The following is a 20,933-nucleotide window of genomic DNA, read 5'->3' as shown; positions in this document are numbered from 1 at the left end:
CTCACCTAAGGTATTATATAGAGAGGACTGGAGATATCACCTCACCTAAGGTATTATATAGAGAGGACTAGGGATATCACCTCACCTAAGGTATTATATAGAGAGGACTGGAGATATCACCTCACCTAAGGTATTATATAGAGAGGACTGGAGATATCACCTCACCTAAGGTATTATATAGAGAGGACTGGGGATATCACCTCACCTAAGGTATTATATAGAGAGGACTGGGGATATCACCTCACCTAAGGTATTATATAGAGAGGACTGGGGGATATCACCTCACCTAAGGTATTATATAACATAGAGAGAGTAAATGTATTAAAAGTAAATAAAACTAAGTATTGAGACCCTTTGCTGTGAGTCTACATTGAGATCAGGTGCATCCTGTTTCCATGGATCATCCTTGAGATGTTTCTACAACTTGATTGGAGTCCACCTGTGGTAAATTCAATGGTTTGGACATGATTTGGAAAGGCACACACCTGCCTATATAAGGCCCCACAGTTGACATTGCATGTCAGAGCAAAAACAAAGCCATGAGGTCGAAGGAATTGTCCATAGAGTTCCGACACAGGATTGTGTCGAGGCACAGATCTGGGGAAGGGTACCAAAACATTTCTGCAGCATTGAAGGTCCCCAAGAACACAGTGGCCTCCATCATTCTTAAATGGAAGAAGTTTAGAACCACCAAGACTCTTCCTTGAGCTGGCTGCCCGGCCAAACTGAGCAATCGGGAGAATGGTCTTGGTCAGGGAGGTGACCAAGAACCCGATGGCTACTCTGACAGAGCTCCAGAGTTCCTCTGTGGAGATGGGAGAACCTTCCAGAAGGACAACCATCTCTGCAGCACTCCACCAATCAGGCCTTTATGGTAGAGTGGCCAGATGGAGGTATTATATAGAGAGGACTGGGGATATCACCTCACCTAATGTATTATATAGAGAGGACTGGGGATATCACCTCACCTAAGGTATTATATAGAGAGGACTGGGGATATCACCTCACCTAAGGTATTATATAGAGAGGACTGGGGATATCACCTAAGGTATTATATAGAGAGGACTGGGGATATCACCTAAGGTATTATATAGAGAGGACTAGAGATATCACCTAAGGTATTATATAGAGAGGACTGGGGATATCACCTCACCTAAGGTATTATATAGAGAGGACTGGGGATATCACCTCACCTAAGGTATTATATAGAGAGGACTGGGGATATCACCTCACCTAAGGTATTATATAGAGAGGACTGGAGATATCACCTCACCTAAGGTATTATATAGAGAGGACTGGAGATATCACCTCACCTAAGGTATTATATAGAGAGGACTAGGGATATCACCTCACCTAAGGTATTATATAGAGAGGACTGGAGATATCACCTCACCTAAGGTATTATATAGAGAGGACTGGAGATATCACCTCACCTAAGGTATTATATAGAGAGGACTGGGGATATCACCTCACCTAAGGTATTATATAGAGAGGACTGGGGATATCACCTCACCTAAGGTATTATATAGAGAGGACTGGGGATATCACCTCACCTAAGGTATTATATAGAGAGGACTGGGGATATCACCTCACCTAAGGTATTATATAGAGAGGACTGGGGATATCACCTCACCTAAGGTATTATATAGAGAGGACTGGGGATATCACCTAAGGTATTATATAGAGAGGACTGGGGATATCACCTCACCTAAGGTATTATATAGAGAGGACTGGGGATATCACCTCACCTAAGGTATTATATAGAGAGGACTAGAGATATCACCTAAGGTATTATATAGAGAGGACTAGAGATATCACCTAAGGTATTATATAGAGAGGACTGGGGATATCACCTCACCTAAGGTATTATATAGAGAGGACTAGAGATATCACCTATGGTATTATATAGAGAGGACTGGGGATATCACCTCACCTAAGGTATTATATAGAGAGGACTAGAGATATCACCTAAGGTATTATATAGAGAGGACTGGGGATATCACCTCACCTAAGGTATTATATAGAGAGGACTAGAGATATCACCTAAGGTATTATATAGAAAGGACTAGAGATATCACCTCACCTAAGGTATTATATAGAGAGGACTGGGGATATCACCTCACCTAAGGTATTATATAGAGAGGACTGGGGATATCACCTCACCTAAGGTATTATATAGAGAGGACTGGGGATATCACCTCACCTAAGGTATTATATAGAGAGGACTGGAGATATCACCTCACCTAAGGTATTATATAGAGAGGACTGGAGATATCACCTCACCTAAGGTATTATATAGAGAGGACTAGGGATATCACCTCACCTAAGGTATTATATAGAGAGGACTGGAGATATCACCTCACCTAAGGTATTATATAGAGAGGACTGGAGATATCACCTCACCTAAGGTATTATATAGAGAGGACTGGGGATATCACCTCACCTAAGGTATTATATAGAGAGGACTGGGGATATCACCTCACCTAAGGTATTATATATAGAGGACTGGGGATATCACCTCACCTAAGGTATTATATAGAGAGTACTGGGGATATCACCTCACCTAAGGTATTATATAGAGAGGACTGGGGATATCACATCACCTAAGGTATTATATAGAGAGGGCTTGGAGATATCACCTCACCTAAGGTATTATATAGAGAGGACTGGGGATATCACCTCACCTAAGGTATTATATAGAGAGGACTGGGGATATCACCTCACCTAAGGTATTATATAGAGAGGACTAGAGATATCACCTAAGGTATTATATAGAGAGGACTAGAGATATCACCTAAGGTATTATATAGAGAGGACTGGGGATATCACCTCACCTAAGGTTATATATAGAGAGGACTAGAGATATCACCTAAGGTATTATATAGAGAGGACTGGGGATATCACCTCACCTAAGGTATTATATAGAGAGGACTGGGGATATCACCTCACCTAAGGTATTATATAGAGAGGACTAGAGATATCACATAAGGTATTATATAGAAAGGACTAGAGATATCACCTCACCTAAGGTATTATATAGAGAGGACTGGGGATATCACCTCACCTAAGGTATTATATAGAGAGGACTGGGGATATCACCTCACCTAAGGTATTATATAGAGAGGACTGGGGATATCACCTCACCTAAGGTATTATATAGAGAGGACTGGAGATATCACCTCACCTAAGGTATTATATAGAGAGGACTGGAGATATCACCTCACCTAAGGTATTATATAGAGAGGACTAGGGATATCACCTCACCTAAGGTATTATATAGAGAGGACTGGAGATATCACCTCACCTAAGGTATTATATAGAGAGGACTGGAGATATCACCTCACCTAAGGTATTATATAGAGAGGACTGGGGATATCACCTCACCTAAGGTATTATATAGAGAGGACTGGGGATATCACCTCACCTAAGGTATTATATAGAGAGGACTGGGGATATCACCTCACCTAAGGTATTATATAGAGAGGACTGGGGATATCACCTCACCTAAGGTATTATATAGAGAGTACTGGGGATATCACCTCACCTAAGGTATTATATAGAGAGGACTGGGGATATCACATCACCTAAGGTATTATATAGAGAGGACTAGAGATATCACCTCACCTAAGGTATTATATAGAGAGGACTGGAGATATCACCTCACCTAAGGTATTATATAGAGAGGACTGGGGATATCACATCACCTAAGGTATTATATAGAGAGGACTGGGGATATCACCTCACCTAAGGTATTATATAGAGAGGACTGGGGATATCACATCACCTAAGGTATTATATAGAGAGGACTGGGGATATCACCTCACCTAAGGTATTATATAGAGAGGACTGGAGATATCACCTCACCTAAGGTTTTATATAGAGAGGACTGGAGATATCACCTCACCTAAGGTATTATATAGAGAGGACTTGGAGATATCACCTCACCTAAGGTATTATATAGAGAGGACTGGGGATATCACCTAAGGTATTATATAGAGAGGACTGGGGATATCACCTCACCTAAGGTCTTATATAGAGAGGACTAGAGATATCACCTAAGGTATTATATAGAGAGGACTAGAGATATCACCTAAGGTATTATATTGAGAGGACTGGGGATATCACCTCACCTAAGGTATTATATAGAGAGGACTAGAGATATCACCTAAGGTATTATATAGAGAGGACTGGAGATATCACCTCACCTAAGGTATTATATAGAGAGGACTGGAGATATCACCTCACCTAAGGTATTATATAGAGAGGACTAGGGATATCACCTCACCTAAGGTATTATATAGAGAGGACTGGAGATATCACCTCACCTAAGGTATTATATAGAGAGGACTGGGGATATCACCTCACCTAAGGTATTATATAGAGAGGACTGGGGATATCACCTCACCTAAGGTATTATATAGAGAGGACTGGGGATATCACCTCACCTAAGGTATTATATAGAGAGGACTGGGGATATCACCTCACCTAAGGTATTATATAGAGAGGACTGGGGATATCACCTCACCTAAGGTATTATATAGAGAGGACTGGGGATATCACCTCACCTAAGGTATTATATAGAGAGGACTGGGGATATCACCTCACCTAAGGTATTATATAGAGAGGACTGGGGATATCACCTCACCTAAGGTATTATATAGAGAGGACTGGGGATATCACCTCACCTAAGGTATTATATAGAGAGGACTGGGGATATCACCTCACCTAAGGTATTATATAGAGAGGACTGGGGATATCACCTAAGGTATTATATAGAGAGGACTGGGGATATCACCTCACCTAAGGTATTATATAGAGAGGACTGGGGATATCACCTCACCTAAGGTATTATATAGAGAGGACTAGAGATATCACCTAAGGTATTATATAGAGAGGACTAGAGATATCACCTAAGGTATTATATAGAGAGGACTGGGGATATCACCTCACCTAAGGTATTATATAGAGAGGAATAGAGATATCACCTAAGGTATTATATAGAGAGGACTGGGGATATCACCTCACCTAAGGTATTATATAGAGAGGACTAGAGATATCACCTAAGGTATTATATAGAGAGGACTGGGGATATCACCTCACCTAAGGTATTATATAGAGAGGACTAGAGATATCACCTAAGGTATTATATAGAAAGGACTAGAGATATCACCTCACCTAAGGTATTATATAGAGAGGACTGGGGATATCACCTCACCTAAGGTATTATATAGAGAGGACTGGGGATATCACCTCACCTAAGGTATTATATAGAGAGGACTGGGGATATCACCTCACCTAAGGTATTATATAGAGAGGACTGGAGATATCACCTCACCTAAGGTATTATATAGAGAGGACTGGAGATATCACCTCACCTAAGGTATTATATAGAGAGGACTAGGGATATCACCTCACCTAAGGTATTATATAGAGAGGACTGGAGATATCACCTCACCTAAGGTATTATATAGAGAGGACTGGAGATATCACCTCACCTAAGGTATTATATAGAGAGGACTGGGGATATCACCTCACCTAAGGTATTATATAGAGAGGACTGGGGATATCACCTCACCTAAGGTATTATATAGAGAGGACTGGGGATATCACCTCACCTAAGGTATTATATAGAGAGTACTGGGGATATCACCTCACCTAAGGTATTATATAGAGAGGACTGGGGATATCACATCACCTAAGGTATTATATAGAGAGGGCTTGGAGATATCACCTCACCTAAGGTATTATATAGAGAGGACTGGGGATATCACCTCACCTAAGGTATTATATAGAGAGGACTGGGGATATCACCTCACCTAAGGTATTATATAGAGAGGACTAGAGATATCACCTAAGGTATTATATAGAGAGGACTAGAGATATCACCTAAGGTATTATATAGAGAGGACTGGGGATATCACCTCACCTAAGGTTATATATAGAGAGGACTAGAGATATCACCTAAGGTATTATATAGAGAGGACTGGGGATATCACCTCACCTAAGGTATTATATAGAGAGGACTGGGGATATCACCTCACCTAAGGTATTATATAGAGAGGACTAGAGATATCACCTAAGGTATTATATAGAAAGGACTAGAGATATCACCTCACCTAAGGTATTATATAGAGAGGACTGGGGATATCACCTCACCTAAGGTATTATATAGAGAGGACTGGGGATATCACCTCACCTAAGGTATTATATAGAGAGGACTGGGGATATCACCTCACCTAAGGTATTATATAGAGAGGACTGGAGATATCACCTCACCTAAGGTATTATATAGAGAGGACTGGAGATATCACCTCACCTAAGGTATTATATAGAGAGGACTAGGGATATCACCTCACCTAAGGTATTATATAGAGAGGACTGGAGATATCACCTCACCTAAGGTATTATATAGAGAGGACTGGAGATATCACCTCACCTAAGGTATTATATAGAGAGGACTGGGGATATCACCTCACCTAAGGTATTATATAGAGAGGACTGGGGATATCACCTCACCTAAGGTATTATATAGAGAGGACTGGGGATATCACCTCACCTAAGGTATTATATAGAGAGGACTGGGGATATCACCTCACCTAAGGTATTATATAGAGAGTACTGGGGATATCACCTCACCTAAGGTATTATATAGAGAGGACTGGGGATATCACATCACCTAAGGTATTATATAGAGAGGACTAGAGATATCACCTCACCTAAGGTATTATATAGAGAGGACTGGAGATATCACCTCACCTAAGGTATTATATAGAGAGGACTGGGGATATCACATCACCTAAGGTATTATATAGAGAGGACTGGGGATATCACCTCACCTAAGGTATTATATAGAGAGGACTGGGGATATCACATCACCTAAGGTATTATATAGAGAGGACTGGGGATATCACCTCACCTAAGGTATTATATAGAGAGGACTGGAGATATCACCTCACCTAAGGTTTTATATAGAGAGGACTGGAGATATCACCTCACCTAAGGTATTATATAGAGAGGACTTGGAGATATCACCTCACCTAAGGTATTATATAGAGAGGACTGGGGATATCACCTAAGGTATTATATAGAGAGGACTGGGGATATCACCTCACCTAAGGTCTTATATAGAGAGGACTAGAGATATCACCTAAGGTATTATATAGAGAGGACTAGAGATATCACCTAAGGTATTATATAGAGAGGACTGGGGATATCACCTCACCTAAGGTATTATATAGAGAGGACTAGAGATATCACCTAAGGTATTATATAGAGAGGACTGGAGATATCACCTCACCTAAGGTATTATATAGAGAGGACTGGAGATATCACCTCACCTAAGGTATTATATAGAGAGGACTAGGGATATCACCTCACCTAAGGTATTATATAGAGAGGACTGGAGATATCACCTCACCTAAGGTATTATATAGAGAGGACTGGAGATATCACCTCACCTAAGGTATTATATAGAGAGGACTGGGGATATCACCTCACCTAAGGTATTATATAGAGAGGACTGGGGATATCACCTCACCTAAGGTATTATATAGAGAGGACTGGGGATATCACCTCACCTAAGGTATTATATAGAGAGGACTGGGGATATCACCTCACCTAAGGTATTATATAGAGAGGACTGGGGATATCACCTCACCTAAGGTATTATATAGAGAGGACTGGGGATATCACATCACCTAAGGTATTATATAGAGAGGACTGGAGATATCACCTCACCTAAGGTATTATATAGAGAGGACTGGAGATATCAGCTCACCTAAGGTATTATATAGAGAGGACTGGGGATATCACCTCACCTAAGGTATTATATAGAGAGGACTAGAGATATCACCTCACCTAAGGTATTATATAGAGAGGACTAGGGATATCACCTCACCTAAGGTATTATATAGAGAGGACTGGGGATATCACCTCACCTAAGGTATTATATAGAGAGGACTGGAGATATCACCTCACCTAAGGTATTATATAGAGAGGACTGGGGATATCACCTCACCTAATGTATTATATAGAGAGGACTGGAGATATCACCTCACCTAAGGTATTATATAGAGAGGACTAGAGATATCACCTAAGGTATTATATAGAGAGGACTAGAGATATCACCTCACCTAAGGTATTATATAGAGAGGACTTGGAGATATCACCTCACCTAAGGTATTATATAGAGAGGACTAGAGATATCACCTAAGGTATTATATAGAGAGGACTAGAGATATCACCTCACCTAAGGTATTATATAGAGAGGACTTGGAGATATCACCTCACCTAAGGTATTATATAGAGAGGACTGGGGATATCACCTCACCTAAGGTATTATATAGAGAGGACTGGGGGATATCACCTCACCTAAGGTATTATATAACATAGAGAGAGTAAATGTATTAAAAGTAAATAAAACTAAGTATTGAGACCCTTTGCTGTGAGTCTACATTGAGATCAGGTGCATCCTGTTTCCATGGATCATCCTTGAGATGTTTCTACAACTTGATTGGAGTCCACCTGTGGTAAATTCAATGGTTTGGACATGATTTGGAAAGGCACACACCTGCCTATATAAGGCCCCACAGTTGACATTGCATGTCAGAGCAAAAACAAAGCCATGAGGTCGAAGGAATTGTCCATAGAGTTCCGACACAGGATTGTGTCGAGGCACAGATCTGGGGAAGGGTACCAAAACATTTCTGCAGCATTGAAGGTCCCCAAGAACACAGTGGCCTCCATCATTCTTAAATGGAAGAAGTTTAGAACCACCAAGACTCTTCCTTGAGCTGGCTGCCCGGCCAAACTGAGCAATCGGGAGAATGGTCTTGGTCAGGGAGGTGACCAAGAACCCGATGGCTACTCTGACAGAGCTCCAGAGTTCCTCTGTGGAGATGGGAGAACCTTCCAGAAGGACAACCATCTCTGCAGCACTCCACCAATCAGGCCTTTATGGTAGAGTGGCCAGATGGAGGTATTATATAGAGAGGACTGGGGATATCACCTCACCTAAGGTATTATATAGAGAGGACTGGGGATATCACCTCACCTAAGGTATTATATAGAGAGGACTGGGGATATCACCTTACCTAAGGTATTATATAGAGAGGACTGGGGATATCACCTAAGGTATTATATAGAGAGGACTAGAGATATCACCTAAGGTATTATATAGAGAGGACTGGGGATATCACCTCACCTAAGGTATTATATAGAGAGGACTAGAGATATCACCTAAGGTATTATATAGAGAGGACTGGGGATATCACCTCACCTAAGGTATTATATAGAGAGGACTAGAGATATCACCTAAGGTATTATATAGAAAGGACTAGAGATATCACCTCACCTAAGGTATTATATAGAGAGGACTGGGGATATCACCTCACCTAAGGTATTATATAGAGAGGACTGGGGATATCACCTCACCTAAGGTATTATATAGAGAGGACTGGGGATATCACCTCACCTAAGGTATTATATAGAGAGGACTGGAGATATCACCTCACCTAAGGTATTATATAGAGAGGACTGGAGATATCACCTCACCTAAGGTATTATATAGAGAGGACTAGGGATATCACCTCACCTAAGGTATTATATAGAGAGGACTGGAGATATCACCTCACCTAAGGTATTATATAGAGAGGACTGGAGATATCACCTCACCTAAGGTATTATATAGAGAGGACTGGGGATATCACCTCACCTAAGGTATTATATAGAGAGGACTGGGGATATCACCTCACCTAAGGTATTATATAGAGAGGACTGGGGATATCACCTCACCTAAGGTATTATATAGAGAGTACTGGGGATATCACCTCACCTAAGGTATTATATAGAGAGGACTGGGGATATCACATCACCTAAGGTATTATATAGAGAGGGCTTGGAGATATCACCTCACCTAAGGTATTATATAGAGAGGACTGGGGATATCACCTCACCTAAGGTATTATATAGAGAGGACTGGGGATATCACCTCACCTAAGGTATTATATAGAGAGGACTAGAGATATCACCTAAGGTATTATATAGAGAGGACTAGAGATATCACCTAAGGTATTATATAGAGAGGACTGGGGATATCACCTCACCTAAGGTTATATATAGAGAGGACTAGAGATATCACCTAAGGTATTATATAGAGAGGACTGGGGATATCACCTCACCTAAGGTATTATATAGAGAGGACTGGGGATATCACCTCACCTAAGGTATTATATAGAGAGGACTAGAGATATCACCTAAGGTATTATATAGAAAGGACTAGAGATATCACCTCACCTAAGGTATTATATAGAGAGGACTGGGGATATCACCTCACCTAAGGTATTATATAGAGAGGACTGGGGATATCACCTCACCTAAGGTATTATATAGAGAGGACTGGGGATATCACCTCACCTAAGGTATTATATAGAGAGGACTGGAGATATCACCTCACCTAAGGTATTATATAGAGAGGACTGGAGATATCACCTCACCTAAGGTATTATATAGAGAGGACTAGGGATATCACCTCACCTAAGGTATTATATAGAGAGGACTGGAGATATCACCTCACCTAAGGTATTATATAGAGAGGACTGGAGATATCACCTCACCTAAGGTATTATATAGAGAGGACTGGGGATATCACCTCACCTAAGGTATTATATAGAGAGGACTGGGGATATCACCTCACCTAAGGTATTATATAGAGAGGACTGGGGATATCACCTCACCTAAGGTTTAATATAGAGAGGACTGGGGATATCACCTCACCTAAGGTATTATATAGAGAGTACTGGGGATATCACCTCACCTAAGGTATTATATAGAGAGGACTGGGGATATCACATCACCTAAGGTATTATATAGAGAGGACTAGAGATATCACCTCACCTAAGGTATTATATAGAGAGGACTGGAGATATCACCTCACCTAAGGTATTATATAGAGAGGACTGGGGATATCACATCACCTAAGGTATTATATAGAGAGGACTGGGGATATCACCTCACCTAAGGTATTATATAGAGAGGACTGGGGATATCACATCACCTAAGGTATTATATAGAGAGGACTGGGGATATCACCTCACCTAAGGTATTATATAGAGAGGACTGGAGGTATCACCTCACCTAAGGTTTTATATAGAGAGGACTGGAGATATCACCTCACCTAAGGTATTATATAGAGAGGACTTGGAGATATCACCTCACCTAAGGTATTATATAGAGAGGACTGGGGATATCACCTAAGGTATTATATAGAGAGGACTGGGGATATCACCTCACCTAAGGTCTTATATAGAGAGGACTAGAGATATCACCTAAGGTATTATATAGAGAGGACTAGAGATATCACCTAAGGTATTATATAGAGAGGACTGGGGATATCACCTCACCTAAGGTATTATATAGAGAGGACTAGAGATATCACCTAAGGTATTATATAGAGAGGACTGGAGATATCACCTCACCTAAGGTATTATATAGAGAGGACTGGAGATATCACCTCACCTAAGGTATTATATAGAGAGGACTAGGGATATCACCTCACCTAAGGTATTATATAGAGAGGACTGGAGATATCACCTCACCTAAGGTATTATATAGAGAGGACTGGAGATATCACCTCACCTAAGGTATTATATAGAGAGGACTGGGGATATCACCTCACCTAAGGTATTATATAGAGAGGACTGGGGATATCACCTCACCTAAGGTATTATATAGAGAGGACTGGGGATATCACCTCACCTAAGGTATTATATAGAGAGGACTGGGGATATCACCTCACCTAAGGTATTATATAGAGAGGACTGGGGATATCACCTCACCTAAGGTATTATATAGAGAGGACTGGGGATATCACATCACCTAAGGTATTATATAGAGAGGACTGGAGATATCACCTCACCTAAGGTATTATATAGAGAGGACTGGAGATATCAGCTCACCTAAGGTATTATATAGAGAGGACTGGGGATATCACCTCACCTAAGGTATTATATAGAGAGGACTAGAGATATCACCTCACCTAAGGTATTATATAGAGAGGACTAGGGATATCACCTCACCTAAGGTATTATATAGAGAGGACTGGGGATATCACCTCACCTAAGGTATTATATAGAGAGGACTGGAGATATCACCTCACCTAAGGTATTATATAGAGAGGACTGGGGATATCACCTCACCTAATGTATTATATAGAGAGGACTGGAGATATCACCTCACCTAAGGTATTATATAGAGAGGACTAGAGATATCACCTAAGGTATTATATAGAGAGGACTAGAGATATCACCTCACCTAAGGTATTATATAGAGAGGACTTGGAGATATCACCTCACCTAAGGTATTATATAGAGAGGACTAGAGATATCACCTAAGGTATTATATAGAGAGGACTAGAGATATCACCTCACCTAAGGTATTATATAGAGAGGACTTGGAGATATCACCTCACCTAAGGTATTATATAGAGAGGACTGGGGATATCACCTCACCTAAGGTATTATATAGAGAGGACTGGGGGATATCACCTCACCTAAGGTATTATATAACATAGAGAGAGTAAATGTATTAAAAGTAAATAAAACTAAGTATTGAGACCCTTTGCTGTGAGTCTACATTGAGATCAGGTGCATCCTGTTTCCATGGATCATCCTTGAGATGTTTCTACAACTTGATTGGAGTCCACCTGTGGTAAATTCAATGGTTTGGACATGATTTGGAAAGGCACACACCTGCCTATATAAGGCCCCACAGTTGACATTGCATGTCAGAGCAAAAACAAAGCCATGAGGTCGAAGGAATTGTCCATAGAGTTCCGACACAGGATTGTGTCGAGGCACAGATCTGGGGAAGGGTACCAAAACATTTCTGCAGCATTGAAGGTCCCCAAGAACACAGTGGCCTCCATCATTCTTAAATGGAAGAAGTTTAGAACCACCAAGACTCTTCCTTGAGCTGGCTGCCCGGCCAAACTGAGCAATCGGGAGAATGGTCTTGGTCAGGGAGGTGACCAAGAACCCGATGGCTACTCTGACAGAGCTCCAGAGTTCCTCTGTGGAGATGGGAGAACCTTCCAGAAGGACAACCATCTCTGCAGCACTCCACCAATCAGGCCTTTATGGTAGAGTGGCCAGATGGAGGTATTATATAGAGAGGACTGGGGATATCACCTCACCTAAGGTATTATATAGAGAGGACTGGGGATATCACCTCACCTAAGGTATTATATAGAGAGGACTGGGGATATCACCTCACCTAAGGTATTATATAGAGAGGACTGGGGATATCACCTAAGGTATTATATAGAGAGGACTAGAGATATCACCTAAGGTATTATATAGAGAGGACTGGGGATATCACCTCACCTAAGGTATTATATAGAGAGGACTAGAGATATCACCTAAGGTATTATATAGAGAGGACTGGGGATATCACCTCACCTAAGGTATTATATAGAGAGGACTGGGGATATCACCTCACCTAAGGTATTATATAGAGAGGACTGGGGATATCACCTCACCTAAGGTATTATATAGAGAGGACTGGAGATATCACCTCACCTAAGGTATTATATAGAGAGGACTGGAGATATCACCTCACCTAAGGTATTATATAGAGAGGACTAGGGATATCACCTCACCTAAGGTATTATATAGAGAGGACTGGAGATATCACCTCACCTAAGGTATTATATAGAGAGGACTGGAGATATCACCTCACCTAAGGTATTATATAGAGAGGACTGGGGATATCACCTCACCTAAGGTATTATATAGAGAGGACTGGGGATATCACCTCACCTAAGGTATTATATAGAGAGGACTGGGGATATCACCTCACCTAAGGTATTATATAGAGAGGACTGGGGATATCACCTCACCTAAGGTATTATATAGAGAGGACTGGGGATATCACCTCACCTAAGGTATTATATAGAGAGGACTGGGGATATCACCTAAGGTATTATATAGAGAGGACTGGGGATATCACCTCACCTAAGGTATTATATAGAGAGGACTGGGGATATCACCTCACCTAAGGTATTATATAGAGAGGACTAGAGATATCACCTAAGGTATTATATAGAGAGGACTAGAGATATCACCTAAGGTATTATATAGAGAGGACTGGGGATATCACCTCACCTAAGGTATTATATAGAGAGGACTAGAGATATCACCTAAGGTATTATATAGAGAGGACTGGGGATATCACCTCACCTAAGGTATTATATAGAGAGGACTAGAGATATCACCTAAGGTATTATATAGAAAGGACTAGAGATATCACCTCACCTAAGGTATTATATAGAGAGGACTGGGGATATCACCTCACCTAAGGTATTATATAGAGAGGACTGGGGATATCACCTCACCTAAGGTATTATATAGAGAGGACTGGAGATATCACCTCACCTAAGGTATTATATAGAGAGGACTGGAGATATCACCTCACCTAAGGTATTATATAGAGAGGACTGGGGATATCACCTCACCTAAGGTATTATATAGAGAGGACTGGAGATATCACCTCACCTAAGGTATTATATAGAGAGGACTGGGGATATCACCTCACCTAAGGTATTATATAGAGAGGACTGGGGATATCACCTCACCTAAGGTATTATATAGAGAGGACTGGGGATATCACATCACCTAAGGTATTATATAGAGAGGACTAGAGATATCACCTCACCTAAGGTATTATATAGAGAGGACTGGAGATATCACCTCACCTAAGGTATTATATAGAGAGGACTAGGGATATCACCTCACCTAAGGTATTATATAGAGAGGACTGGGGATATCACCTCACCTAAGGTATTATATAGAGAGGACTGGGGATATCACCTCACCTAAGGTATTATATAGAGAGGACTGGAGATATCACCTCACCTAAGGTATTATATAGAGAGGACTGGAGATATCACCTCACCTAAGGTATTATATAGAGAGGACTGGAGATATCACCTCACCTAAGGTATTATATAGAGAGGACTAGGGATATCACCTCACCTAAGGTATTATATAGAGAGGACTGGAGATATCACCTCACCTAAGGTATTATATAGAGAGGACTGGAGATATCACCTCACCTAAGGTATTATATAGAGAGGACTGGGGATATCACCTCACCTAAGGTATTATATAGAGGAGTGGAGATATCACCTCACCTAAGGTATTATATAGAGAGGACTGGAGATATCACCTCACCTAAGGTATTATATAGAGAGGACTGGGGATATCACCTCACCTAAGGTATTATATAGAGAGGACTGGGGATATCACCTCACCTAAGGTATTATATAGAGAGGACTGGGGATATCACATCACCTAAGGTATTATATAGAGAGAACTAGAGATATCACCTCACCTAAGGTATTATATAGAGAGGACTGGAGATATCACCTCACCTAAGGTATTATATAGAGAGGACTGGGGATATCACCTCACCTAAGGTATTATATAGAGAGGACTGGAGATATCACCTCACCTAAGGTATTATATAGAGAGGACTAGAGATATCACCTAAGGTATTATATAGAGAGGACTAGAGATATCACCTCACCTAAGGTATTATATAGAGAGGACTTGGAGATATCACCTCACCTAAGGTATTATATAGAGAGGACTGGAGATATCACTACACCTAAGGTATTATATAGAGAGGACTGGGAGATATCACCTCACCTAAGGTATTATATAGAGAGGAGTGGGAGATATCACCTCACCTAAGGTATTATATAGAGAGGACTGGGGATATCACCTCACCTAAGGTATTATATAGAGAGGACTAGAGATATCACCTCACCTAAGGTATTATATAGAGAGGACTGGAGATATCACCTCACCTAAGGTATTATATAGAGAGGACTGGAGATATCACCTCACCTAAGGTATTATATAGAGAGGACTAGGGATATCACCTCACCTAAGGTATTATATAGAGAGGACTGGAGATATCACCTCACCTAAGGTATTATATAGAGAGGACTGGGGATATCACCTCACCTAAGGTATTATATAGAGAGGACTAGAGATATCACCTCACCTAAGGTATTATATAGAGAGGACTAGAGATATCACCTCACCTAAGGTATTATATAGAGAGGACTAGAGATATCACCTCACCTAAGGTATTATATAGAGAGGACTAGAGATATCACCTCACCTAAGGTATTATATAGAGAGGACTGGGGGATATCACCTCACCTAAAGTATTATATAACATAGAGAGAGTAAATGTATTAAAAGTAAATAAAACTAAGTATTGAGACCCTTTGCTGTGAGTCTACATTGAGATCAGGTGCATCCTGTTTCCATGGATCATCCTTGAGATGTTTCTACAACTTGATTGGAGTCCACCTGTGGTAAATTCAATGGTTTGGACATGATTTGGAAAGGCACACACCTGCCTATATAAGGCCCCACAGTTGACAGTGCATGTCAGAGCAAAAACAAAGCCATGAGGTCGAAGGAATTGTCCGTAGAGCTCCGACACAGGATTGTGTCGAGGCACAGATCTGAGGAAGGGTACCAAAACATTTCTGCAGCATTGAAGGTCCCCAAGAACACAGTGGCCTCCATCATTCTTAAATGGAAGAAGTTTGGAACCACCAAGACTCTTCCTTGAGCTGGCTGCCCGGCCAAACTGAGCAATCGGGAGAATGGTCTTGGTCAGGGAGGTGACCAAGAACCCGATGGCTACTCTGACAGAGCTCCAGAGTTCCTCTGTGGAGATGGGAGAACCTTCCAGAAGGACAACCATCTCTGCAGCACTCCACCAATCAGGCCTTTATGGTAGAGTGGCCAGATGGAAGCCACTCCTCAGTAAAAGGCACATGACAGCCCGCTTGGAGTTTGATAAAAGGCACTTAAAGGACTCTCAGACCATGAGAAACAAGATTCTCTGGTCTGATGAAACGAAGATTGAACTCTTTGGCCTGAAGGCCATGCATCACGCCTGGAGGAAACCTGGCACCATCCCTACGGTGAAGCGTGGTGGTGGCAGTATCCCTACGGTGAAGCGTGGTGGTGGCAGCATCCCTACAGTGAAGCATGGTGGTAGCAGCATCCCTACAGTGAAGCGTGGTGGTGGCAGCATCCCTACGGTGAAGCATGGTGGTAGCAGCATCCCTAAGGTGAAGCATGGTGGTGGCAGCATCCCTACAGTGAAGCATGGTGGTAGCAGCATCCCTAAGGTGAATCATGGTGGTAGCAGCATCCCTACGGTGAAGCGTGGTGGTAGCAGCATCCCTACAGTGAAGCATGGTGGTAGCAGCATCCCTAAGGTGAAGCATGGTGGTAGCAGCATCCCTACGGTGAAGCATGGTGGTGGCAGCATCATGCTGTGGGTATGTTTTTCAGCGGCAGGGACTGGGAGACCAGTCAGGATCGAGGCAAAGATGAACGGAGCAAAGTACAGAGAGATCCTTGATGAAAACCTGCTCCAGAGCGCTCAGGACCTCAGACTGGAGCGAAGGTTCACCTTCCAACAGGACAATGACCCTAAGTACACAGCCAAGACAACGCAGGAGTGGCCTCGGGACAAGTCTTTGAATGTCCTTGAGTGGCCCAGCCAGAGCCCGGACTTGAGCCCAATCGAACATCTCTGTAGAGACATGAAAATAGCTGTGCAGCGACGCTCCCCATCCAACCTGACAGAACTAGAGAGGATCTGCAGAGAAGAATGGGAGAAACTCCCCAAATACAGATGTGCCAAGCTTGTAGCGTCATACCCAAGAAGACTCAACGCTGTAATCACTGCCAAAGGTGCTTCAACAAAGTACTGAGTAAAGGGTCTGAATACTTATGTAAATGTGATATTTCAGTTTTTATTTTTAATAAATGTACAAAAATGTCTAAAGGTTTGCTTAATCATTATGGGGTATTGTGTGTTTAGATTGATGAGAGAAAAAAATCTATGTAATCAATTTTAGAATAAGGCTGTAACGTTACAAAATGTGGAAGAAGTCAAGTGGTCTGAACACTTTCTGAATGCACTGTATACAGGTGTGTGTTGAGGGGTCAAGTGTCCAGGTCTCACCTTTGTGAGGTTTGTATAATCTCTCTGGATTAAAGGCTTGTATAATCTCTCTGGATTAAAGGCTTGTATAATCTCTCTGGATTAAAGGCGTGTATAATCTCTCTGGATTAAAGGCTTGTATAATCTCTCTGGATTAAAGGCTTGTATAATCTCTCTGGATTAAAGGCTTGTATAATCTCTCTGGATTAAAGGCTTGTATAATCTCTCTGGATTAAAGGCTTGTATAATCTCTCTGGATTAAAGGCTTGTATAATCTCTCTGGATTAAAGGCTTGTATAATCTCTCTGGATTAAAGGCTTGTATAATCTCTCTGGATTAAAGGCTTGTATAATCTCTCTGGATTAAAGGCTTGTATAATCTCTCTGGATTAAAGGCTTGTATAATCTCTCTGGATTAAAGGCTTGTATAATCTCTCTGGATTAAAGGCTTGTATAATCTCTCTGGATTAAAGGCTTGTATAATCTCTCTGGATTAAAGGCTTGTATAATCTCTCTGGATTAAAGGCTTGTATAATCTCTCTGGATTAAAGGCTTGTATAACCTCTCTGGATTAAAGGCTTGTATAACCTCTCTGGATTAAAGGCTTGTATAATCTCTCTGGATTAAAGGCTTGTATAATCTCCCTGGATTAAAGGCTTGTATAATCTCTCTGGATTAAAGGCTTGTATAATCTCTCTGGATTAAAGGCTTGTATAATCTCTCTGGATTAAAGGCTTGTATAACCTCTCTGGATTAAAGACTTGTATAATCTCTCTGGATTAAAGGCTTGTATAATCTCTCTGGATTAAAGGCTTGTATAATCTCTCTGGATTAAAGGCTTGTATAATCTCTCTGGATTAAAGGCTTGTATAATCTCTCTGGATTAAAGGCTTGTATAACCTCTCTGCATTAAAGGTTTGTATAATCTCTCTGGATTAACCTCTTCATTCTACCTCTTCTCTTTCATCTCTCTCTCTCAGGTGTTAAAAGGTCATGATGATCATGTGATCACGTGTCTACAGTTCTGTGGTGACCTCATAGTCAGTGGTTCTGACGACAACACTCTCAAAGTGTGGTCTGCCCTCACCGGCAAGGTAAGGTAAACACACAGGTGTTTTCATGTGAAGGACGACATGGCTGTGTCACTAGGGTAGTGGAATCACACACAAAAATTGTCAAAGACTCTAGTCACACCAGTCATAGACTGATTTCTCCACACACAGTTTATATACTATAGTACCTACTATAATCTTAAATTGGGCTGCAATTTCTGAGGTTGGTAACTCTAATGAACGTATCCTTTGCAACAGAGGTAACTCTGGGTCTTCCTTTCCTGTGGCGGTCCTCATGAGAGCCAGTTTCATCATAGTGCTTGATGGTTTTTGCGACTGCACTTGAAGAAACTTTCAACTTTCTCTCTCTCTCCCTCTCTCCCCTCTCTCTCTCTCCCTCTCTCCCTCTCTCTCTCTCCCCTCCCTCTCTCTCTCCCCCTCTCCCCTCCCTCTCTCCTCCTCCAGTGTCTGCGTACATTAGTAGGCCATACAGGAGGTGTGTGGTCCAGTCAGATGAGTGGTAACATCGTGATCAGTGGGTCGACAGACAGGACTCTGAAGGTTTGGGACGCGGAGAGCGGAGAGTGTGTCCACACCCTGTACGGACACACCTCTACTGTACGCTGTATACACCTGCATGACAAACAGTGAGTTAACCAACACACACACACCCTGTACAGACACACCTCTACTGTACGCTGTATACACCTGCATGACAAACAGTGAGTTAACCAACACACACACACCCTGTACAGACACACCTCTACTGTACGCTGTATACACCTGCATGACAAACAGTGAGTTAACCAACACACACACACCCTGTACAGACACACCTCTACTGTACGCTGTATACACCTGCATGACAAACAGTGAGTTAACCAACACACACACACACCCTGTACGGACACACCTCTACTGTACGCTGTATACACCTGCATGACAAACAGTGAGTTAATCAACACCCCCCCCCCCCCCCCCCTGTACGGACACACCTCTACTGTACGGTGTATACACCTGCATGACAAACAGTGAGTTAATCAACACACACACACACACATCCCCCCCTGTACAGACACACCTCTACTGTACGCTGTATACACCTGCATGACAAACAGTCAGTGTACATATGCATACATTCCCTCTATCTCACGTGACCAACTCACGTCCACCATGTCTCAGTCTATCATCATTAGGGCTGTCCCTGACAACAACAACAAAAAATCTTGGTAGATCAAAAGTCGATTGGTTGAATGTGTGTTTCTCCATATATAAACACAGCCTATGGGTTTTAATTAAATCAACTATATGCATTGAGCTTGTCTGATGCTTTAAGCACACTATTTGATGAAATGAGACAAATGCCTCAAGAGGGAGCTAGAGATCTAGATAACCAAAAGAAAAAAAACTTAATCTGACCGTCCTGCTCCTACTGGCTTTCACGGGTTCTGCCTTTAACCTCCTGAAGTTGACGAGGAGTCGGCAACCTTTCTCATGTGGAATGTCAATTTATCTGACCATTTCTACCGGTCTGCGGGCCAGTTATGGTTTTCATATAAACATTTTCGTGAAACGGTTTAATTTAATTTATAGTAAGGTCTTCGTATCTCAAAATCATTGATGTGTGATTTAATCAAAATGATATCTAAATTAAAATGACACAAACCTAAAAATGTACTTCTATTGCCATTGGCCAACTATGTAAAAAATATCCTACATAAAGCCAACAAATAAAAACATTGCAGCCTGCAGGTAGAAAATATCCTGATAAGAATAAATCTCCTATAAATCACATTGGCTACACATGGCCTGTCTGCTACGAACTGAAACATTGTATCAACTA

At 41.5% G+C, this 20,933-nt stretch overlaps 1 protein-coding gene across 2 annotated transcripts in view; it reads left to right on the top strand.

Moving 5' to 3' along the window:
• LOC139534770 (F-box/WD repeat-containing protein 7-like) overlaps positions 1-20,933 on the top strand; it is a 91,862-nt gene that overhangs the window by 54,379 nt on the left and 16,550 nt on the right. For both annotated transcript variants that reach the window (XM_071334200.1, XM_071334199.1), the window contains 2 exons: positions 19,019-19,132; positions 19,556-19,737. In XM_071334200.1, coding sequence (XP_071190301.1) covers positions 19,019-19,132; positions 19,556-19,737 — 296 coding nt within the window. The remainder of the gene's footprint in view (positions 1-19,018; positions 19,133-19,555; positions 19,738-20,933) is intronic.

The sequence above is a fragment of the Salvelinus alpinus genome, chromosome 11, assembly GCF_045679555.1.
Source record: "Salvelinus alpinus chromosome 11, SLU_Salpinus.1, whole genome shotgun sequence".
Taxonomy (NCBI): Eukaryota; Metazoa; Chordata; class Actinopteri; order Salmoniformes; family Salmonidae; genus Salvelinus; species Salvelinus alpinus.
Note: the sequence above shows the minus strand (reverse complement) of the source record. Positions and strands in the feature narration are given on the sequence as shown.